We start from the raw sequence: 24963 nt of genomic DNA, 5'->3' as shown, positions 1-24963 counted from the left end.
CCAGCCCTCTCTTTGTGCCTGTCATTCAGAGAGTGCAGGGGAGCATGCTGTGTGTGTGTTCTGGGACTGGGCTCACCGGTCAATCACAACCAAGTTTCAACCCTCACACTCACTGGGTCCCTGGGCCGACTCAGGGAGGGGGGTCGGTCCCAGCGGATAAGTCCTCGGCTAATATGCCACCGCAGCAACTCTCTGCTCTTTACATTATTTCTGCACAAATAAACCCTCATATAAAACATTAACAGCCAGTCACATTCAAACCATTTCACCACTGCTGCATTAAAGCAATTACACAAACACATGCATTAATAGATGAATACAGGCATGCAAGCACACTGCACTTCCTCAAACACAACCGCGCCCTCACTACATCCATCCTACCCACCCCTCTCTCCACACACACTCACATCCCAACTTCCCTGGAGCTGCAGCTGTTTGACACAGTGAGCGGTGCTTTCTCTGCTCCCATGCACTGCAGGTGTCATTAAAATTTCATGCTGGGTGGAGAGACAGGGAACTGTGGGCACTCTGAATGATTGTGACTGCTGCTAGAAATTTAGAAAATGGATTTTGGGGTGGGGAGAAGATGGCTCATGTCTTTGCTGGAGCTCCCCATCTGCTTTATTCATGAAGGTCTGAGTGAGGTGTATCGCCTTTAATCAGAATTTGTTTGAGTTTCATCCCTGCTTAGCACACGAGGCGAGGAGCGGTGTGCGTTTTAGCAAATGTGTTACATCCAGGGCGGTTTAAAGACTGAGAGGGCAGAGAGAGGAATGAGAGGAGAGAGAGTGAAGAAGAGGGGGAGGGAGAAGAGAGACAGGATGAAATGGGAAACATTGAAAAGGCAGTGAAATGAGAGAGGGGGAACAGAGGGAGCAGGAGGAGAAGACAGGAAAAGTCAGAGGGCAAAGAGTGAAAGTTGAATAAGAGAGGAAGGGGAAAGTAATGAATTAAGTAAGGTAGTAGGAGGAAACAAGGAAAGGAGAGAAGAAGGACAGCGAGAGGCAAACAGCTGCATTAAGAGCAGGCCTCATCTCTGGGTTAGTCTCTGTCCCACTAGCTTCTGTACTTCAGTGTAATCTCCTGGAGTTATTATCATAACAAAGTTAAACAATGGTTTAACTGTTTTTTATTGAATAGACAGATGAACAGTCTATTCAACAACTATAACTTCTTCTTTGAGGATATATCTTATATAATTACATGTATGTTTTCATGTTGTCATTCATTGACTGACATGAAGTATTAATGATGTTATTTGTGTGGCAATTTTCAAGAAAGGAGAGTGATGTGCTTTCCATTGCGGGGAGATGGTCACATATATAAAAAAAACAAACAGTTACATAGAAAAACATCCATAGAGGAGAGGTAAACATACAATCTGGTAGTAACAGGGCAGAGCAGTGTTATACAAACAAATAAGTCTGGTGGTCAGGCAAAAAGGCCTGATTTAGAAGCTGAGACATTAAACTGCCAAACTGGAAGACTGTTCCAAAGCAACAGTGCCAGTACAGTAAAAGCTCTGAAATCAGTTTCCTGGTTCTGAAACTTGTAGGCAGCTGAAAAACTAAATATTAGATAAACATTCAATCTTTCTTTTTTTTTCTTGTGAAGCAGAACCTGAAAATGAGGAAGAGTAGGAAAAAATGAGTTAAGGAAAGAAGGAAAAGTGGGAAAATAAAAATATGAAAGAAGGAAGTTGTGGAGGGAGGAGGTAGCAAGTAAAGGACAGAAGTATGTGAGATAGAGAGATGTGGAAGGAAGGAAGAGAAGAACGTAAAGGCAAAAAACAAGTGATGTTGGGAGGGAGGGAAGGGGAAAAGGCAGAAGACAAGCTGATACACCCGCTCTCCCTTTTTTCAAGCCTGGCGTTGGGTGGCAGAGGGTTACGTAATGTCCTGAGTGCACGCAATAGATATCGCAGGTGATCCATCTGCTCCTCAGCCTGAAAGGCACAGCTGGCGTCTTCTGTCGAGGGCGCCGTCAAGTGTCCCATAAGCAGAGACGCTTTTTTTTCTTTTTCTCCCACACAATGCCGCTGGGCTCCTAAGTCTCAGTTTTGAGTGGCTGCTCTTGACCAGGAACCGTCTGATTGGCAGCTCTGATGATGAGGATTAGACGAGATGCAGCTCCGCCGTTATGAAGCCTGTCGTTGAATTGCTAGTTGAAACAGTAGAGGCAGTAATACACACTCTTGTGGTAATAACAATACTAGAAGTAACAACAAAAGTAGTAGCAGTAGCATTATAAGTACAGATTTGTTAGTAGTAACAGTACAAGTAGTAACAGATGCATTTGTAGTAGTAGTTGTAGTGCTAGTTGGACTATAAGTGTAGAAATATTAGAAGTAACAGTTCAACTACAAGTAGATGCACTTGTTGTAGTAGTAGGTTAAGTGTAGAGATGTTAGGGCGTTAGTGCAAGTAGTAATAGATACTGTAGTAGTTACAGTAATGGTACAAGTAGTAGTAATAGTAGTAGCAACAGTAGTAGCAGTAGAAGTGCTAGTAGTCACAATCCAAGTAGTTAAAGATGCTGAGGTGGGGTAGTAGTAGAGAAAGTAGCAGCAGGCCTAGCAGTAGTAGTAATAGTACTACTTAAAGAAATATTACTACTAATAGCTATATAGCTAATAGCTAATAAAGATGGAATTAAAGTACCTCAGGTACTGTAGCTGCTTATTAAAATATCTGGGTGGCATTTTTGATTGAATAGTAGGACGTCATGGAGTTTAAACATGTACAGTATTTGTTGCTGTAAACTATATTACAGTTCATCTCTGTAGCAGCTGCATACAAACAGAATAATATGTGGCTTAATGTAAAACGAGCTGAATGGTTGACGTGTGATCTGTGTGTGTGGCCTGCAGAGGAAATCAAACTGCTGTCTGCTCGATTTAATGTAGTCTGTTTTCTGCAGAGGAGGCCGAGCTCAGCGGGAGTGATGATCGCGACACTGAAAAATATAATGGCTGTTTTTTTTGGTCATCGTGTCTCTCCTGCTCATCTGATTTTTATTTTTCTCATTTCAGCCCTCTTCTGTCTCCGTCTCATTTCAAGCCAAATTTATTCATAATGCGGTTTTGTCTCAGAGAGCTTTACAGAGCTACAGAAAAGATGAATGCTGATGACAACTGCAGAGGAAAAACATCACAATTTTTTAATGTACTTTTCTTGCACAATTTTCCCCCTCTCTCCACGCACACCTAACAGCAGGGGGTAATTATTACTTGACTAAAAAAACGCAAAAGTAGAAGAGTATTTTTGCTTACTTTTTTCTACCTAATCTCTTTCATCTTTCTCACTAATTTAATTTCATCTCTCTCTCCTTTACTTTTTCTCTCTTGTCTGTGCTCTTTCGCCTTTTCAAAACAGATAAAATGCATTTAGACATTGAAATAGACATTTAGAATTGTGAAACTCTCTGCCTCAGGCCACACTACACAAATATAATTGGCTGTTAGAAATGCAACAGACAGAATAACCCAAACTTTTCTCAGTCCAAAACAGTAAAGTAGATTTGGGTTAATCAGTAAATCATTTTCAACTCGATCATCCTCAGATTTAAATTTCAATTTATTTACCATACAGTTCACACATGCTACCTACAATAAATGAAAACCAGTCTTAAGAATGAAAAAACTCAATGCATGGAGAAAATTAGACTTAAAAATATACTTCAATCAGCACAACATTAAAACCACTGATCATCTCATTACAATACAGTGTAACCCCCCACTCCACCACCACAAAAACTGCTGACACAGTCTCTCGAGGAACAGGACAAAGAGCCCAAGGTGTTGACCTGGCCTCTAAGCTCCCCAGATCCCAATCAGTGTCTTCACAGTTGTTTTTAAGAATACATACATACACTTATATATTAAGGAAATCCACGTATGATAACGTCTGAACAATTAAACGTGTTATGACCAGTATCTCAATATGAAAAAGACAGATAGATAAAAAGGAGTTCATTATCATTGGTCTCAATTTACAGTATAGTGAAAACTAGGCCAGAAATCATGACGAATGAAATGAGATCAAATAGATAAAGTTTTAATTTGTTGAGTGTAGAAGATGTGTGAAGTAGTGAAAGTTGAACTGTTTGAAGAAATATAAGTTTTATTTCTTTTTGAACATATTTGAATGTGTTAAGTTTTTCTTCTTAATTTACTGAATTACAGCAGATGTACAGTGATAGGCTGAGCTTGTTTGTGATTTGTGTTCATTTGTATTCTTGAATGAGTCTTGTTCATTGATGTAGTTTAGGATTCTATTTTATAATTGTATTTAGAATTTAACTTTAAAATTGTCTTGCATTCTCTTGCATTCTTTTAATTTATATGATGTGTTCAGGTGCTTTCTGATTAAACATGCAAACAGAAAATTAAACAGATTAAAATGAAAGTAAACATATCTGTTAATGTATTACTATGCTATAAGGCAAAAGGCTCTAGAAAGGAGCATCTTTGTACAAATATTCCTAAATGTAAATGTAAAATTCATAAATGTTTCTTATTACGAACATAAAAATAACTATGTATGAGAAATGAAATGCATTCTGATCTTAAATTCACATAAGATCATTTAATCTTTGTGTAGATTATAAAAGTGGAGTTTGTGGAGTGGAGATTAAAATACATCCAAACAAGATCAGATGAAAGTAAACTCCAGTGAGTAAATGAGATTCAGCAGTTGTCAGGGTCAAACACAGCTACACACAGCTGACTCTATTAAAGGGAGGATTTAAAGAAATCATTTAATTGATGGTGCTGACTTGGCAGCTGAAGCAGGCAGGTCAGTGGACATTCTGAGAATCTGTACAGTGAAGCATCTAAAGTACATGTACAAGACATTTGTGCCTCTCTAATAGTGTGTTTTAATGTGCATTCATTACAGGGTGCCTTTAATTAGCTCTTGGAAAGTGCACCTGGTAAAGAAAATCTAATCGAGAGATTAACTCAGTAAAGGTTCCTCTCTCTCTCTCTATCTCCAGGTTTTGCAGCTCAACTCTGACATCCTCCCACAGTACAAACAGGAGGCCCCCAAGACGCCTCCCCACATAATCCTTCACTACTGCACCTTCAAGACCACCTGGGACTGGGTCATCCTCATCCTCACCTTCTACACGGCCATCATGGTGCCCTACAACGTCTCCTTCAAGACGAAGCAGAACAACATCGTGTGGCTGGTGCTGGACAGCGTGGTGGACGTCATCTTCCTCGTGGACATTGTCCTCAACTTCCACACCACCTTCGTGGGGCCTGGTGGAGAGGTGATCTCTGATCCCAAGCTCATCCGAATGAACTACCTGAAGACCTGGTTCGTCATTGACCTGCTGTCCTGCCTGCCCTACGACATCATCAACGCCTTTGAGAACGTGGATGAGGTAAGATTGTGGTTTTTGTGGATGGCTTTCTCAGGTGTGAGACAGATGGTGAAATGACTCGGAGTGAATACGAGGAATTCTCATCAAACTCTGCCCACGTTTAGTCTGTAAATGGTTAAATTGGAGATGAAGGGCTGATTACAGAGCGATTACAGAGCCATCAGATTATTGTGTTTGGTCAATAATCCCATGTTTTTTACAACTTGGATCTTATCCTTGTAGTTTTAGACATTACTGCTATCAGTTATGCTAAGAGTTTAGTCACAAAGTTAATGCCACTGACACTGAAATGGAACAGCGAGTACTCTTCTCATTTACAAATGTGATTTTCCTATTATTATAAATCCAAATATCTGCCATGCAAAAGGTCAAAAACATGAGTACTGTGACATCTCTGGCCTGTAAAACAACTTCTCTGCACTTGACTGTACAAACACACAGCTTGGCCTTTAGGTTATTACCCAGGAAAACATTTAAATCATCAGCTAAATTAAAATCATCCATTAAAATGACCTTCTGAATGAGTCAATGTGAATGCAGTTCATGACGATGCATTATGAAGCTTCATTCTGTAGCTCGAGCATCTACATTACTGTAAGTAGTCTCAAGAGGTGATGAATCATCATGTCAACCGTTTTCTGCAGTTTGCTGATTGGTTCAGTTTCCAGCTGCGGCACTCATCTGAGTCACAGCGGATGTTTGTGACCCCATTTACACCTGGTGTTAATATGCAATCTGTATCTGGGTGTCTTATCTGGATAAGGAAAAATGTAGTTATTGCAGGTGTAAATCAGAATGTGATCAGATTGGTCGGGCCTCAGGCTTGCGTTGTGATCGGATCTCAGCCAGGTGTAAATGACATCTGTACATTGTGGGTGCAATTTTTAAGAGAAAAAAATCTGTCCAGCATGTTGGTTTGTTTATTTTAGGCTGAATGGACAGAGGAGGAAAGACTTTGGATATGATTTGGTTCAACTTTACTCAGAGAAATAATAGAGTGTTCCTGGCAGAGGAAACAGTGAAGTGTGAATTAGGGAATGGCAAGACGTTTTTGCAGACAACTAAACAGTGTTTTGGTTGGTTTGGTGTACCAGGAATGCTATAGATGTGACAAACATATAGTTTTAGCCACGTCAGCACAGTGGCTGTAGGGTTAGTGGTGTCAGTCTTTAGTTGACTGCTCTGGTCCACATTGAAATACTTTAATGTGTTTCTAAGTTTGGTTCAGACATTCAGAATTGCCAAATGTTGTATCCCAGTCACTTAAGTTGGTTGTATGGATTGCTATGAAGTTTTGTGCATTTATGTTCTTCATAAGTGCTAATTAGCAATGTTCAGTGCTAATTAGCAATAGCAATGTTCACATATGTTCAGAGCCATGGTCACAAAGCTGCTAGTGTGGCTTTTTGTCCTGTTGGGGTAGGCAACACAACAGCAGGTGCCATTTTTATTTAATAAACTCATGGAGCTTATTGATTAATACTTGATAGGCCACTGATTTTTATTCTGGATGAAATGGGGGATTGCAGTTTGCTTGTGAGATTGTCTTGCAGTACAGGCCCTGCTATAATAGCTTCAAATTCATCACTGAAATACTTTAAAAGTCAGTACCTTCATGTCTCCAAGGCTGTGTGGACATATATTTAAATCTTCCGACATGGAGAATTGAATTAGAACCAAGTACTGAGACTGAAGCGAACCTCTTCAAAAGCTGATACTGATGGTCTCTGGTCTGGGAGATGGAATAATGGTTCATCAGCTTTTTTATAGAAGAAGACTTTCACCAGATGTTGACGTTGGTAAGAAGGCCTGTTGTCACTGTGTGTCTCACAAACTTTCTCATCACACCTAAATCCTAAGTAATTTTGGCGTCTAATTAGTTTGAGAAAATACTGTTGTTGGATACATCTGCCTTTGGGAACGAGAGTTTTTAGACCTGAACCTGTTTGTTTGATTTCTGGGTGATTTTTCCATAATGAGATCAGGCCTGTTCTGAGTATTTTTCACGGCCATTTACACCCGTCAGATATCGAGGAGTTATATCAATATGGCCTCAAGTCCATTAGAGGTGATTTTCCACTCGGTTTCCCACTGAATTAATTAGACCTCAGTCTGAGTGGAGGGAGAGACCTACTGAATGTTAGATGGAAAAAAAGAACAAGTGGTGTCTATTAATGTTGTACTCATGCATTTCTCAGTCTTTTATGTTTGAGTATTTAATCTTTTCATGAGTGGGTGTGTATTTTTTGTTTATGAAAACCACACTTTTGTGTGTTCGTAGGCACACGCATATGGAATATGAACACACACCGTGGGTTTGTGTTTGTGCGCCGACATCCCTTCTTGTGTTCGTGCATGTGTGTCTGCCAAGTGGGGGTTTAAGCACATGAGTTTTTGAACAGCAATAATAATAATAATACCAGTATTTAAGCTGCCAGCAGCTGAATATTCAACATCTATTAATTTTTTATGCCAAAAAATGATCCCACTCCTCCCTCAGCAGTTTATTCTTGTCTGGAACAACATTAAAATCAACACAACACACTTTGATAGACAAAGAAAATATTGAATATATTTAAAAATATAAAGTCACAGCAGAATGGTATGCTGGCATTTTCTTGCTTTAATAACTTTGATTTTGTAACAAGTGCATTGTATTCTGCAATGACCAATGACATATCAGTTTTTTGTACATACAATGACTCTATCCATGTCAGTGGATGGGACATGAGCCAAACTGAAACATCAAAGTGCACGGCGAATAGATTTTCTCCAAAGATTTTTTGCTGCTCTAATCACGCGATGTATGTTCAAGTGTCCAGTTTTCTGTAAGTTTGTTTTAATTAGTTATTTGATTCTTTTAAAAAGCAGGTGTAACATCATGATTGACAGCTGCAGTTGACTCATGATTGGTGTATGGGCGGGACTTTGATACTGTGTCTCCACTGCACAGATTCAGGCTCCAAATGACGTCACCAGCACAAAGATGGCAGCCGAGATATTTTGGCTTAGTTTCTCTTAATTATTTTCTCCAGTAAGAGCCGGTGGGTTTGAGTATTGTTGCTACGGTTACCTGCAGTTTGATATACCTTGAGCATGGATTTAGAAGCAGTTGTTAATCTGTTCCCAGAGCAGTGTTTTTATGAGTCCTGATGTACCTTTTAAATGGGCCCCCAGCCAGTCAGAAGCAAATATTTCCCATGGCCCCGGTATAATGTTCAACATGGGTAAATTATATCCTGGAACACTGGCTAACAGGCCGTGAAGGACTTAAAGGCTAAATGGCCCTCCTGGGATGCATTACTGCTTTTAGTTATAGAAATGTTATAGAGTCAATAAACAAGTGTGCAAGAAATAAAACTTCACTGCAGCGTTTGAGAGCTGACATGAGCGGCTCAAGTATTTATATTAAATTCAAGGCCAACGTTGAGCCCATATGTCTCAGTTCAACATTCAGTGTTAAACCTGCTGCCCAGTATGTTTTTGTGTTTGTGTCTGCCCTCCTGCTGCTGGCCGGCTGTGTCCTCCATCAGACTGAATGGCGTATTGTATTGTGGGTGGAGCGGTGCTGCGTCTCGGTTCAGGTGTCCCTCGTCCTCTGGCCTCTCACTGCCGGGCGCTGATGGATTCGATGAGATCCCGCTGGGTGGAGTTTTCTGTTGCTGTCTTTTAAACAGCAGACAGCAGTGAGCGGGGGAGAGACAGGCTGAGAGGAAATCAATGGCACGTAAATTTCCAGCCACTAAAGAGGACACAGTTAGAGTCTCTCTTCCCCTCTTTGCTAAATTGACATTTTTGTTGCTGCTTCCCCGTATTAGCAGGCTGGAAGAATGGATGGATGCTGACTGAGGACAGCGTGTGGGCGTCTTAAGGTGCAGTGTGAAAGAAAATAGCGGAGATTATTATAGGCTCATTGCAGACTGAATTCCCCTGTTGCTGTGTCTGATGGCTGAAGCAGGCAGGAAGTATTTTTAGTTGTATGTTAATGCAGGTTTGAAGACACTGCTGAGCCGTGCCAAGCTGGAAACATACAGGTGCTGCCAACTCACGTACACTCACACAAATACATGCAAACACATGAATATTCATGACTTGTGAGGACCACACAAGTCATTATCAAGTCATTACTGTAAATTCTCTACAGGGGAGAACTTTCCTCATCTTACTGACTTTATGAAGACAATCTGCATAGGTGAAAACCCGCTAATGCAAATTTTCAACCACGATACTCATAATCTGGGTCTTGTTTTTGGCTGTGAACACTGTTAGTGATGGTAGCAGCAATGTCACAGCTTAGATCTGTGAGAGTTGTAGGTGGTACAGCCAGGGCTGCAACTACCATTTATTTAAATGTTTCACTGGTCTTTAGGCTTTTGTGCCTAATTTTATGTAAGGTGTCAGGAGATCGTGTGCCCAAAGTGTTCAAGGTATTCAGTTTATGGTGATGTAAAATAGGAATGTTTGGTATTCTTGCCTCATAAATGACGCATTTTGCTAATCCAAGTAATCCAGGTAATCAAAACAATTGGCATTTCATTTTTTGTCAACTACTTCGTCTTTATTTTATTTTTTTAAGTTTACTAATCCAGGACAAGTGAACAGAAAAAGAACTGTGAATGAGTCACTTTTATCTGTTCTTCCTGGCCAGATTTAAGAAATGGAATAAAACACAATTAAAATTTACAATATAATGAATATTAATAAATTGTCAAGTAAGTCAACTCACTGTTTCAGCACATTCTGAGCAACTGGACAGGTTCATTTCTGAATGACTTCTTGAGAAGAGAAAATATAGATGAAGACTAATGCAGATTAAACCTGCATTATATCTGTTAGATCTTGTAACTGTTTTATGCACAGTTTTCTATATTGTAATTGACATTTATGTGTCTTCACTTCTCCGATAAGTGGATGTGATAATATGAATATGTTAATTGGTTTACAGCTTATACACTGGGATAGTGGCACTTTAAAAAATGGTAAGCTCCCAGCTTTTCAGATAACAAGCTCTCATCAAAGTGCCACAAAATCCTACTTCTGTGGTGATTAAGGAATCATCCCCCAGGTGTGTAGCAGACCCATAGAGCAAAATGATCATTTTTGTTCATTAAAGGAATACAGTGTTTCCCATCCTGAAAATCAAAGCCACAACATGAATCCAAACATCTTCAGAGTACAAAGTGAGTTTTAGGCAGAACACACCACAAGACAAAACAGCTGAAACATGTTCAGTTGTCCAGCTCAGTGTAATATATTGAAGAGGCTGAGGCATGATGGGATTTAATGTAATATTTGTCCAGGGTGTTTGTTTACAACTCTGTTCTAGTGATGTTGGCACATCAGTAAAATGTGTCCTAACTGATGGAAAATATGGTAATAACCTATGAGAGACGCAGAAGTTGCACAAAACAGCTTTTCCCTTTAAAGTGTGAGGATCTTTTTCTCTATTTCTTTCTGTTTGTTCTTGTTGACATTTTGGATGTATAAGGTTTTCTCATATTTCAAGAATAGCAACACCTACATGAAGATGCGTACAGGTCAGCGCTAACATCAACAAAACAAGTGAAGTAGTCAGTCAGTAAAACAACAGCAAAGAATGATGTAACGTTCTCATGAGGAGCTGTGCTCATGCTCCCTCAGGTTGTAGCAGAGGAGGTGTTTGGAGTCAGTGTGTGTGTGTGTGTGTGTGTTGTGCTGTGGAGGGGGTGGCGGGTGTTGGAGTCAGGCAGGGAGGAACCCCCCGCAGGTCCTGAAGCCACCTGCTGTCACGGAGGAGCCCGGCAGGCTGATGGGAGCTCACAGTGTGCGTCTGCAGGCGCCGCGGCGACTCAGAAAGGTCTAATCCAGGCTGACCTTTCTGCATGGCGTGCATGTTGCCACCGCCATGGCCAGGCCAGGCTGACAGAGCTGGAGGGAAGCTGTGCGGCGTGCAGTCAGGGGTGGGATATTAACACTTTGCATGGTACACTGAGAGAAGGAGGGATGTAAAGGAGTGTCAGAGAAATACATGGATCAGAAACAGAGTGATAAATGGCTGAGAGGAGTTGCTAAAAAGCACTGGTTTAATAAAATCTAAAGGAAGGATTGTTGGGTGAATGGATGAATGAAGGAGCGGATGGTGGAAGAATGGAAGGTGCAATAGAAACATGGATGGCTTGATAAAAACATTTTGTAAATAAAGGAATGTATGGAAGATGCTTATTGATATGGCAGTGTATCAAATGAGTTTGTCTCACACAAGCTGCATTTGCTTGTTTGTTTTGCCTGAATGACAAAGCACTTACACAAAATGCTAAACTTTTGTCATTATTTTGACAAATCTTGACAAATGATGTGATTGCTGGTCTGAGACTGTAAGAGCTTGCACTCTGAGCTGTTGGACAGTGATTCTTCATTGACATATTTCATGTCTGTGTTGACAGAGTCTTACAGCGGAGTTAACAAAATACATCACCCATATTATTATTGTTATTTTGACTCTTTACAGCCGCTTTGTTTGTGAGTGTTGGGGCTGTTGAGCTGTCGCTTTCTTTGCCTACGTTTCAAAGTTTCAAAGTTTTTGTACCAAAGTAATTGTGTGTGTGTGTGTGTGTGTGTGTGTCTGTGTGTCTGTGTGTGTGGTGTGTGTGTGTGTGTGTGTGTGTGTTTTCACTCGACTGTGCATGTTTTGGAAGTGGGCTTCTGTCTCTAAAGACCTGCCATATGGTTGGTCAGAAATAGCATCTTTTATGTGATATAATTGGCTGTATGTACGTTATTAACAGTATCTCAGAGTTTCTTTTTCATAACATTTATTTTCATTATAGTATACGGTATATTACACTTGTGTTGCACTGCTGTGGTGGAAGATGGAGAGGTGAGGTGACACAACAATGCTGAAATCATGTCATGTTGTACAGATGGTAGATACAAGCTCCGAGCTGAGTGAGAAAAAAAACATTCGCTCAGTTTCCTAGTTGTCGTTATGGGTAGAAGTTCTGATGGCAGTGATATCTCACTCTTGGCAAAAACAAACATACATACAAACATAAATATGTCAGTGTCAGAATGGCTGCTAAGCCGTGATGAAACCATGGTATTAACACTAATACCATTACCAAAAAACTGTGCTTATCAGGGCTGGAGTAGTGCTGGGAACCATGCTGGAATAATGTTCACTTGCCTAACAGAATATTTTTAATCATTCTCGCTATTTTGACGACATTGTGTGAATGCAGCATAGAACAGAGGGATTTTCACAGCAGACATTTTGACATGACAGCAGGAAAAGCACAGGTTTAATTAATAACAGTTATCATGGCTGAATTCCATTCAGGGCCCTGGTATTCTGTATGCTGGCTCACTGGGACATTGAACAGAACAGAGCCATTGTCGATGTCATTATTTCCACCTGTGCTTTTCCTACTATAACAAGTCAAAATGTTTGTGAAACGGTAGATGAATAGGTGGATGAAAACATGAAAGGAAAGGATCAAGGAATATGTATGAATAGAGAGATCTTTTGGAGTGTAAGGTGAGACTGAGGGATGAGGGGAAATCAGTGAAAAACCAAACTCACGCTGGAGATTCAAGATGCATCAACATTTCTGTTACTTCATTTGGTTCAGTTGCTAACGTCTTCTTGTCCCCACAAATAGTTTATATTTACGTCTTTCATGAATCTAAGGGAGAAAAACATTCTGGAAAGCTATCAAACCAAATGTATTTTATGGTACTAAAATATCTAAAGACATTTATCCTTATGTTTGAGACGTTGAAAGGATTAAAACCTGAACAAAAAGCGCCTTTACTTTTTAGTTTTTGCTGCACATGGAAGGTTTTGCTTTCGGCTCCTGTTGGTGTAAAGTGACAATTGAAAACTCAGCTGAAGCATGGTGCTCTTTTGCTAAAAGCTGAGACATTTTAAATTTTTAATGCACGCCAGATTGAGTGCTGAAAACATGTTAAGCTCCTGATGCTGTCATGAACACGCGACTGTGCGTCCTCTGCTTTGAAAATAATGAGAGAGAGAGCCAGGCTCTGTTTTGATAAACAGGTGCTTATGAGCCATGATTTTACATGCGTTGCACGCTCTTGACTCATGCTCTTTTCATCTGTGTTGCTCGGTCCTGTGGCTACGTAATTTAGAGGCATTTACATACGAGCTGAGATCCGTCCGAGTCCCAGGGGAGGCCTTTGAAGCTGTGGCTGGCGAGAGGCAGGAAGGGCTGGGGATGACTGGGGAGGGCTGGCTGCGTCTGTGGCATCAGAGAGAGGGAAATATAGGAACCTGTAGCTGGAGTTTGAGCTGAGACGAAGCTACAGTCAAGACCTTCTTAGTCCAGTTGAGGTCAAAACCAAATCCAGTTGAGTCTGACTCAGAGGTTTAGAACAAGTCAAAACCAAGATCAAAGAAAAAGGTCTGATTCAACAGAAAGACCAAATCAAGACCATCTCTTTATAACTGTAAAGAAGTAGATTCATCGAGAGATTCATTGTTGTCCAGTAACTGTTGCAGACACATCAGTGAGCCACACTGCACAGGGTGACATGTTCCTTCATCATCATGAACACAGACACTGTAGTTTATATTCACTCAGTCCCTCACACGTCACCCTGGTGCTACAAATACTCACCAGAGCACAAGGATTATCGCTGCTGAATAGTCTATCAGCTTAGTTTGTTTTATTAAAAACTAGTGTCCATCTGTTTTAGGAAATTGCTGAACCTCTTTTAAAAATGTAATCATACATTTGTGATCTGTTTTAAAAGGTTGGTAGAAACCAGTGCACTTGGATCTGAGAGCCACAGACAGCAGAGAAGTCAGTGTTCAAGAGACAGATGAACACATTTTAGTCTTTTCATGGGATTTGCTGACTATGGGAAATACTGTATATAGAATATCATATGTGACACATCCTCAGTGGGATGGGAGCTACTGTAATTGGTGGCAGGAGGGTTGTTGTGATAAGAACTAGGTCTAAAACTAGGACTGCTGTGTGAAGCTGCTCACCCTGAAACTGAAGATGCAGAATTAGGGATAGAGAAAATGTGTGAGGAGGAACTATTATCAGATTAAAAAGTTTCCTGTGCTCAGAGACTGATATAAAAGATGTGACAAAATAATCTCAACTCAAATATTATTACTAGCTTTTCCAGACCTTACAACCTCACCTGACACCCACGCTCCTGGTAAAAGATGTTTGTTGAAGGTATTGTTAAAGGTTTATTCTGTTTCAATGTGTATGTACAACAAATGGCTTTTGTAAGATGCACCTTTTCTCACAGGCAGTTTCACATTAACTTCAGTTCCCAACAAAATTGGTTGTGATTAGTTTCTGGTACCATGGTACCACTGTACTTAAAGTCTCCCTATACACAAGTGAAGGCTGGGTATGACCAGTCAATTAAAGACAATATAGTAAAACAGTTTCAATGAAATGTCTTAATGGGAAAAGTTCTATTTGTTGACAAATACTGCACATAAACACTGAAAATATCCTTATATCTGCTTATAACTAACTGTAGTGTATTATAAACCATTATAAAGAACTTATAAATACTAAAAAGGGAATCATTATTTAACTAGAACATATTCCTTGAGACTTGCTGACAAAGCCTTATGGGAGCTGTAGCTTTTGAATGCTTACACAATAATTAGATGTTCATATTCTCAGAAAAGAACAGGGAATCCCAGGAACATGTTTCCACTGAGAACAACAGAGGAGGGATAAAATTTCCACTGGATTAAAATGTGCCAGAATTAAGAGAACTCTAAATTATATTAACTCTTCCTGTCACGAAAACTGATACTGTCAGACTTTTTAAAGCACACATTTCAGTGTGGAGGAAAATAGAGAAGCTCAGGTCTGTTACTGGGATTAAAAAAGGTTAAAAGAAGAACAAGGGCTGAATGGAGCTGGTTTGCTGCTGAAGGTGGTTAAAGTTAAGGCTGAAAATGAACGTCAGTGTGGACGTGAAGACTCGGAGGAAACTGTAGAGAGCAACTCGCCTCTTCCTCAGCAGTCTCCCGTTTCATTACATAACTTCGTAGCCTACAACATTAGATAACCCTGCTGGCTTTCATCAGCTTTTTTTCTCTCTATGCTCCAAAATGAGAAAATTATTATATATTTTTTAATGTTAGTATATATATATTTGGCAATATTTAGCTTCAGGTTGTACAGTGTTGGCCCCTGCTGCTCCTGAACACGCGTTGTTAATTGTGTTAAAAAGGATTGTGCAGAGCGTGCTGATGCCTCGGGTTCCTGGCTGCTGCTCCTGCTGTTGAAAAAAAAAAAATCACTTTTGTTTATTTTGAGCCTCCCTCAGCTGACTGTGCTCAGGAAGTTTGTGATATAGAACAGGCTATAAAGAGCCAGGCCCTTTGGACGACATGGGCCAGTTAATGAAGCAGTGAAAAAGTACTCAGGGACTCTGGACCGTGTGGTGCGAGTTTCTGTGGTGTTGTGCATTAAAAATACATTTGTTCTTTATGAGTATGTGTATTAGATCCTGTCTGATACTGGATTTTTGAGAAGTTGTCTTTACACTTGATTATTAAAGAACCGAGACCAAGATATGAACTGAGTACGACAATTTAGAGTGGAAAAATAAACAGCCAGTGTTCTCTAACATGACAATATTCTGTGTACTATGAGAAGGTACATATGCTAATATGATGTTCAGTGATGAGGTACTATCAGTCAGTAATATTGGTATTGACCCAAACTTAAGTGTATGTTTTTGTTATTTGTAAGTAAGACTCACTGATTCCAGCTTCTCTGATTTCTTTCATCTTTTACAAAAGTAAACTGAATATTTAAAGTTTTTAATAAGACATTGTTAAAGTCCTTTTATGGACTAAATGATTGATAACCAGTGATGAAAAGACGCTGCAGTCTTACTTTTCAGGAAATGTATGTGAGTTATTTTTATGTTTGAATTAATTGTTGTTTTCATTGTATAGCTTTTGATCAGATACAATATATAATCTGTTTAACTGTTGCGCTGATGAAAAACAGGTAGTAAAATAGTGTTGCAAGGTTTTTACTGAAAATTGAGTTTTAATCCAGTTCATCCACTTTTTCATCTGTCATTACAAATTAATAATGTGCTCATAAACTCTGTTTTAACTTCATTCCAAAGATATGAAATATATCAGGTTTAATTACTGGGAAATGTGTATGAAACGATGATGCTGCTGGTCATTTTATTTTAGGCACCACGCTGCTTTTAACATAATGAAAATGATGTAGATATGGTACACTACACTATAATGTGGGTGGGTTTTTTTTTTGTTGTTTTGTTATTCACACCATCTACTGCAAAGGGCTATCAGTAAAATATGGATTTTTAGTAACAGTTAGTTGTAGATTAAGCTGCAGTAGGTAACTACAGTTCATCAGACCCCTTTACTTTTCTCACAGTTTGTTATGTTGCAGCCTCACACTAAAATCAAGAAAATTCATTTTGTCTATCATCAATCTGCACTCAATACTGAGAGCTCAGAGACAGGATTGTGTCAAGGTACAGATCTGGGAAAGGCAAGAAAAAGGTTCCCAAAAGCACAGTATCCGTGGAACAACCAGGACTCTTCATAGGAACTGGTTGCAGTCAGAGGAGACAGCCTTGGTAACAGGTGACCAAGAACCCGATGGTCACTCTGGCTGAGTTCCAGAAATCCTGTCATTGAGTTATGTCGGTCACATGAAGGTGCAGTGCTTTAAAAGACTGGAGGTGAACCATGTGATGTGATCTTGTTCACAACACATTGTTGTCTACTAAAAGCAGTGACTTTGAAAGCACCATTGGGTCAGTATATAATTCCAAACAAGACCCTTTTAAAGTGACCAGTACCAAGTCAGTGCTCATAACATGTCATTCCAGACCAGTAACACTGAAGAGAGGTTCAGGGCTTTAATTTAATTGGCTGATTTCCTGACAGTTTTTTGGAAGAAAATGATGGATTATAGAAACAACTTAACTGTGTTAATTGTCTCTGTTTGCTGAGACATTTTCTGCTTCCCCATGAGCTGCATAACATTAACATTTAGCAATCATTTTGATGGGTGTTGAAGTGTGGCTTGCAATGTGATAGGACCTGTTGTAGTTTTGTTCCAGAGTGGTATTCTCTCTGTTTTTGCAGAGAGCCTCATTTGTTAATTTCAAGTATTGGTGGTGTGGTTTTCAGAGATAAATATAAAACATCTTTCTGAATTGAACTGTTCATTTTTGGGTGGGGATGAAAACAAGCCAAGCGCACTGTTGTATTCCTTTACTCCCTAATTTATTTTCCACCCTTGTGTAGCTCTTACACAACTATTTATAACAAACTTTTAAAATAAGTTTAAATTGCTGCTGCTCATAGCAGTTTAAACTCTGTTTACAGAGGTTTGTTTGTGTTATTACATGGAAGTGTATTATTACCAATACAACATGGTGAAATGACTCTCCAAATTACCTGACGTTTAGTGTTTCAGGGAAGTATTTCAGCCTGAACTGTTAATGTAGTTTGTTGGGAATTATGTAAAATGAGAGTTTTAGACCAATCTCCAGTATTAGAAATAAGAAGTTAGATTAAGCGTTTTTTCTGCAGTATATGCTTACATGCTTACATGAAGGTGTTGACCCTTCACCCCTCTCCTGAGACGTCAATGTCCAATAGCTTCACAATCATTAAGCTGAGGATTTCTCCACATGATGAAGTGGTATGCAGGAGGGTTAGTAAGACCATGCTCTGTATACAGTTTAGAGTCTGGAGGGTGGTGTTTTTTGAGGCTGTTCCAAGACCATCAGCATGATTGGAAAAGTATGTTAGTAAACTGGGGTTACATCCAAGACTAAGAGTTTGCATATCATTAGCTAACTACCTCATTTTGTTGGGTTTCAGGTTGTGTTAGAAAAATCTCTGTCCAGGACTGAAACAGTCACTGTGTGGGAGCCGGTTTGGGCTGATCCATAACAGAGTCCAGGCTAAAGTTAGCGATGCTGTTCAACTAAAGCACCCAGCCAACCTTAGCTCATCTCAAAAGCTTTGAAATATACCCTGCTGTTAATGCAGTGTACTGATTCATTATTTTCTCTACAGACTTTTGTCTGTACTAACCCATTTGTCTCTCTACCTTCCCTCTCTCTTTACCTGCCCTCATGTCCATTTCATTTACATGATACCACCCCACATTTCTCTTTTTTCATCTGTCTCCTCTCTCCTTCCTCCATGCTTTCTCACTTCCTCTTCTTTTTTCTGTTGCTCCTCTCCTCTGCCTTTTCCCTCCGCTCGTCTCCCCACTTGCATTTTCTTCCCTCTCTCCTTCATTTCATCTCCCTCCTCCACCTCCTCAGGGCATCAGCAGTCTGTTCAGCTCTCTGAAGGTGGTCCGCCTGCTGCGTCTGGGCCGGGTAGCCAGGAAACTGGACCACTACCTGGAGTACGGTGCTGCGGTTCTGGTCCTGCTGGTCTGTGTGTTTGGACTGGTGGCCCACTGGCTCGCCTGCATCTGGTAGAGAGTTGTTGTTTTTTTTTTCCTGGTATTTATAGCCACTCAGGAAAGTTCTTCTCATTTCCTCACAGTTTAGTGCTATTCAAAAGCTCCTGCTGGCTGCTGGGAATTTACCCATTTTCCTAACTGTTCCTAATTGGTTATGTATGCTAAACATTGCTCCTGCCCTCCCATCTGTACATTACAAAGCATCTGCTGCTGTTCTGCTGACTACAAGCTTTGTTTATTTTCCTCAAAGTGATACAACATCGAGTGATATGCTAATTTATTTATGCCCTATAGCAAACAAAAGGAATTTTTTAAAGCAATTTCTGCTATCCCAAAACACAGAGTCCCTTTTCAAATTATCCCTTCATTGCAAATACTCGCCGACATAAACACAACAGTAATGTTCTTCTATGGCTTTTCAAATAACTGAATATGAGCCATGACAGACCAAAGTGAAGCTCTAAATGTTGTTTATGCTGCTCAGTCTGCTCTTACATTAATGATTAATGCTTTTAATAACCATATTTAAGATTTACCATCGAATACCCTTAAAAGCAAATGAAGGTGAAGTTTGAAGCAGAGATTTTAAGGGCCCTGAGTTCACGTTAAGATGTGTGCAGAAATTATGGAAGGATTAAGGTTTTTTAAGGTGAGTTTTAATCATTTATACAGTATATGACTAATTTGTTTTATTAGTTACATTATGCATCCTGAATCCTCCATGTGGTTAAGCTTGTTCAGCAAAGATGTGGTTTACACATTAAAACAATAAATTTGAGTATTTAACCAAGACAACAATCTGTCCTAAACATAAAAAAGTTTAATTATGCTTTGTTATGAACTGGTATTAAATTATAGGAAAACAGCTGAAATGTGAATCCAGGCAGCATTGTGTGACAACTACAGTTTGTTTGCAGTTGCATGTTAGTGGAATATGAACATAATTTCAAGGAGTGCATTTATGGAGATGTTAAAAATACAAGTAGATATGTATTCAGCACAGAAAGACATTGCAGACAGAATATGAGCAATGTAGTCATAATAACATCCAAAACACTAAAGTAAGAAGACAGAAAGGGAAGACTCTAATAATGAGAGGAAAACAGTGGAAAACTCTTAATCGCTCCTGGAATTAAACAGAAAATCACAAGTAGTGATTCTTCAATAGATCTGACGGCTCTTTACGAGGATATTAATCCTTGTTACGCCGTATATTTTATCCAGATCTCAGTCAGATGTACGACTTTGGTTGAAGTGCGGCAGTCAACATACTGAACTTCTTGTGTCGTCCTCAACAGGTACAGTATTGGCGACTATGAGGTCATTGATGAAGTCACCAATACCATCAAAATGGACAGCTGGCTCTACCAGCTGGCTATCAGCATCGGATCACCTTACCGCTACAATGCCAGTGGTACGGGCCAGTGGGAGGGCGGCCCCGGCAAGGACTCTCTGTACATCACCTCTCTGTATTTCACCATGACCAGCCTAACAACCATCGGCTTTGGCAACATCGCCCCCACCACAGACGGAGAGAAGATCTTCTCAGTGGCCATGATGATGGTGGGATGTAAGTACGAAATAAACAGCTGCTTTTTTGCTTTAACTGTGCAGTGGTGGCAGCTTTCTGAAAACCACTCTGGATATGTTGTTGTGGTTTTGGTCTTTTTGGGGTCTGAAATGGCACAACAGACCATTTCCTTTGAGGAGGTATCACTCTACTTCATTTTAATGTCTTATATACCAATAGAAGGTCCACTGAGGAAACTGCTGCTCTGAGGAAATGCAGATGGTAGAGTTTTGTGATACACTGACATTTGATACAAAGTGATGTGCTGTGTGGATATGTAAGTACTTGCTGGTTGTTGCCACATTAGATTTGTAACCTAGAGATGACTGTGTGGGTTGGTCACTCTGTCACATTGGTCAGATGTCTGAGAGAGGTAGCTGCTGGCGAGATTGCTATAAAATGTATTTTAATATTTGACTTAATGAGGATGACTAGACTAAAGTCTCCTGCTCCACAGAGGAAGTACAATCTATGTATGAAGAGAAGTAGATAGAAAACATTGCTTATTGGGTGAAATGGCTTAATTATCAGAGAACTTCTTTTTGGGATTGTTGTGTATGGTAAAAGGTCTTCATGGAGAGGGCGATAAGTCACCTGCAGTTTCACCCTACTGGCTGCTGTGCCAAAGTTTCCAAATGCCTTAAAGCAATCCCCGAGGGTTTACCTTTTAAACTTTACAGTTAAAGTCCATTTATAGAACTATTCCAGTGGAGTTGAAGTAATGAGGAATGTTAACAGAGGAATTCAAACAATTTTTTTTGTCAGAGGCTGCGCAGAGATCTGCACAGCAGGAAACACCATGCTGATGATGAAAGCAGCAGATAACTGAACAGAATAATAGAAAGCTGCATGTGACACACATGATTAATGGCAAACTGCACTCCCTGTGGTTAATCTGAGGAATCATCTGAACACATTGAGGAAGTGCTGAGTTATTAATGGTTAATAGTGAATAGGGAAATACAATGTGTATTACAGAATATATGGATTTTACTCATTTTACAACAAATGCCTTTGTCTTGTGTGAAAAATGTACTTAAATTAACATTTTTGTCCTTTAAGGGGATTAGTTGCACTCATGATCAAATAATCAGGTTGTATTACATCTTTCAGCTTTCTGCAGAGCTTCACAATCATCTTACATCACCTCAGAACATTCCAGTTTATCATTCTATCATTCATTCTTTCAAAAACACCTCTCTTCCATTAGTCTTTACTTTTCATATGCATCCAGCACCTGTATATTAAATTAGATACAACTGGAGATACAGTGAATATGGTCCAGGGGTACAGCTAACCATTGCTGTCAGTATATATTAATCTGTTAGTTGTTTATGAGATTAATCAATTAAAGGATAATTCTTTAAAATATCAGATGGCTATCAGTTCAAACCCCAAAGACAAAATTTGTGAGGGCAGGACCAAAGAATATTAGAAATTTTTGTTTGATAAATTACTTGAATCAACCTAAATCAAGTGATCAAACAGGCTGGTGATTCGTTTTATGTCGACTAATTAATTGATCAACTAATGTTTTCAGCTGCACGTTGGATGTTTTAGTGAAACTCTGTGGCAGCTGCAGTATGCAGGTGAAACTTTTCTACATGTTCTATATGGTTCATTTTTGTGAGCAGCACAGGCTTGAAAATGGCATCAGATTTTCTAGTCACAGTCGAACATCACCTGCATTTTCTCAGGGGTTGGAGGGAAATCTGATTATTGACAACAGCAGGTAGTCGGGTTAGTGCAGTGCATGAAACTGCATTATCTGATTTCTTCTTGAGGCTCAGACTTTACACGTGCATGTGTGCACACTCAGGACTTGTGGGCATACTGCAGGAAACTTCTATGACAGTTATTGGTCTCTTTGATGTTATTTTAATGAAGTCAAAAGTCTAATGTCTGTGTGTAAAGATATAGATGGAGCCTTTGGTGATCTGAAAGCTACAGATGATATCAGTACTTCTCTAGACTTGAGGGCACAGGATACTGAGATGTTAAGCAGCTGTTGTAAAAGAAGGTGATAAATATCCATATTTGTGGTTTTAACAATATCTTGTGTCCGTGGTTTAACAATCTGTAGGTTTTAAAACCTTTCAGTCTGTTTGGAAATGTGTTTTTCTTTTCCCAGAAGTGACAAATTTATTACAAAAGCTTTTTATTGTTGGTATTCGTGCTTCTCTGCTGGCGTGATGGAGCTTGTGTAACAATGTCTATATCCTGAAGGAAAAGTTACTTTGAGTGCATCAATTATTCAGCTGTATGCACAGTCGGCAAAACTGAAAGTAGAGATTCTTACACTGAATATGTTTTTTTCCTGCCAAGTGGTCCCCTGGAGGCTTTGACAGGAGAATGGCAAACAGAACTGTTGTGTTTATCTGTTGGTGTTAAGGTTAAATGGATGTACAGCCAGCACTGACATTTTTATTAGATTTATAGCCATGTCGTCCACAGTGGATAGTGATCTACTCAAGTGTTTCCTACAGCATGTAATTTTTCTAAAATGTCATCTTTTTAAGTGAAATTTCCCTCAATGTGCACTTCTTTGGTTAAATATCTGTAGTCTGTAGGTTACATAGTACCTGTATGTGCTTTATCTTCAGTTGTACCAGAACCTGGAGTCTTGTACCTGTCTTCTATGAGTCGTTTGACTCAGCCTCTGATTGTTTGTCAGCTGTGTTTTTTTCCTAGAAGCTTCCTGCCTTCAGGCCAAAACAGCTGTACATTATTCAACACATTTAGCATGGTTGAACAGTCACGAGGAGCACTCGCTTTATCTCATCATGCAAATAAGTTGTATACATGTGAATCTGCTGATATGGAACCACCTTACATTTGTTGTTTTCTGCTCAATTAATCAAGAACGAATTTCTAGAAAGCTCTGTTAGACTGTGTGGATAGGAATAGTGTTTCTGTTTCTAATGGCCATTTATTTTCAGAATTGTGCAGTGTATTTTAGGAGGAAGTCCATCAGTAATCAGAGTATCATTATCACTAACCTGGTAGCCCTGTCTGACTGCTGACATTCTGATATGGTAAAGTCTTCCTGTAAGGATTGTTGGATGATTTTAAGGTGGCGTTGTTCAGGTCAGGCACCAAGAATGAGCTTGTTTTCTATCAGCCATCATTTCATTGGTTGTTCCCTGAAATGTCATCAGTAAATCTGTGCTCTCTGATGGTCTGGTTGGAGGGCTGAACACCCCCTGGCCCTCATTCAGTTTTGTTCAGTAGGAACTAGGGTAGCCTTCGTTATAGCAGTGACTCACATGAATACAAAACAAATCGAGGGTTAGTGCACAGTGTGATGGCATAGTAAGTGCTTTGCATGCTCCTCCAGAAAGAAGCCATTACTCTCTGTGATATTGTCTGAGATTGGCCAGTTTTCTGAGGAAAGGAGAAAATCAGTCCAGAAACAGAAGGCGAGTTTTCAGTGGTTATTTTTAAGCATTCAAATTTTTTCATAACTTTTCTTAAAGTGTTTGGCAGGATACACCAATGTTCCTCCCGTTTTACAAATCTCCAAGCCAATTTTCAGTTTGCTAAACCTCCAGATGATCCTGCCTATGGAAAATGTTTGGATTTGGCCATTTTAAAAGAACTGTGAAGCCTTTTTTGATATCAGTCATTTGGTGACAGCAGGCATTTTAAAATGGCCGCATATCATTTTGGAACAACAGTGTTGTCTTGTTTTTGTCTCGGTCCGATCTGTCCCTGCCCTGGAGTTTAGTATCAGGGCCAAACCAGAGCCTCCCTGGGCTGTACCGCATATTGTTTGTTCCTGGCAACTGGACAGTAAACAGCCTCAGCTTGGTAGTAAACAATACACAGACATGATATGCTCTTCAGTGTCTGTTCTGTCTGGCTGTGACTGATAGTCTTCTTGGCGTGGCAGACCATCACACATTCTGTGTGGGCAGTTTCCTGATCTCAGCAAGTGAGAACTGATAGTGAGACACAGACAGGGGGTCCATTCATTTCGCTTTCCAGATTTTACTGTGAGAATGACAGAGCATTACAATATAAATCAGTTTTAGAACATCATAGGGCTGCTGCAGAGAGAGAAAATAGCTTGGTACCACAAGGTTGGAAATATTACTGCTGTGTTATGTGTCAGTAAATAATTTACTGGTGCTTTCCAGATCAGTTATAAGCTGTTAATAAGAACAAATTTTGGGTTTGCAGGTTGTGAAAAATAATTTTGTCTGGTGTATGTCCTCCACCAGCATGACAGCTGCTTTGTCTTTACTGGACTTCAATTCATCAGGGAAGCAGTCTGCTGTAATGAATATAAGCAAAGTTATTAACCTGTCACTGTCCCACCAGTGGGACCCTTCAGAATTTCAGAGCTAACTGTCGGTTTGGTAGCTTTGTAGGTAATGTGGTCTGCAGGTTTGAACGTGTGGAGTAAAAAAGACAGAGAGAGACTGTGATTCTGCCTTTGATTTCGATCCTTCTTTTAAACTGTCCACTGTTGAGTCTGACAGTGTTTTACAGTAGGAGTACAATACTGAACTGGGTGACTGTTTTAAATATTCA

At 39.7% G+C, this 24963-nt stretch overlaps 1 protein-coding gene across 3 annotated transcripts in view; it reads left to right on the top strand.

Annotated features, from left to right (window-relative positions):
• The window catches only part of kcnh5b (potassium voltage-gated channel, subfamily H (eag-related), member 5b), a 111939-nt gene that overhangs the window by 21925 nt on the left and 65051 nt on the right, over positions 1-24963 (top strand). For all 3 annotated transcript variants that reach the window (XM_018703199.2, XM_018703204.2, XM_018703201.2), the window contains exons 6-8: positions 4996-5388; positions 18712-18869; positions 20156-20427. In XM_018703199.2, coding sequence (XP_018558715.1) covers positions 4996-5388; positions 18712-18869; positions 20156-20427 — 823 coding nt within the window. The remainder of the gene's footprint in view (positions 1-4995; positions 5389-18711; positions 18870-20155; positions 20428-24963) is intronic.

The sequence above is a fragment of the Lates calcarifer genome, linkage group LG19, assembly GCF_001640805.2.
Source record: "Lates calcarifer isolate ASB-BC8 linkage group LG19, TLL_Latcal_v3, whole genome shotgun sequence".
NCBI lineage: Eukaryota > Metazoa > Chordata > Actinopteri > Centropomidae > Lates > Lates calcarifer.
This window is presented reverse-complemented; position numbering and strand designations above follow the sequence as displayed.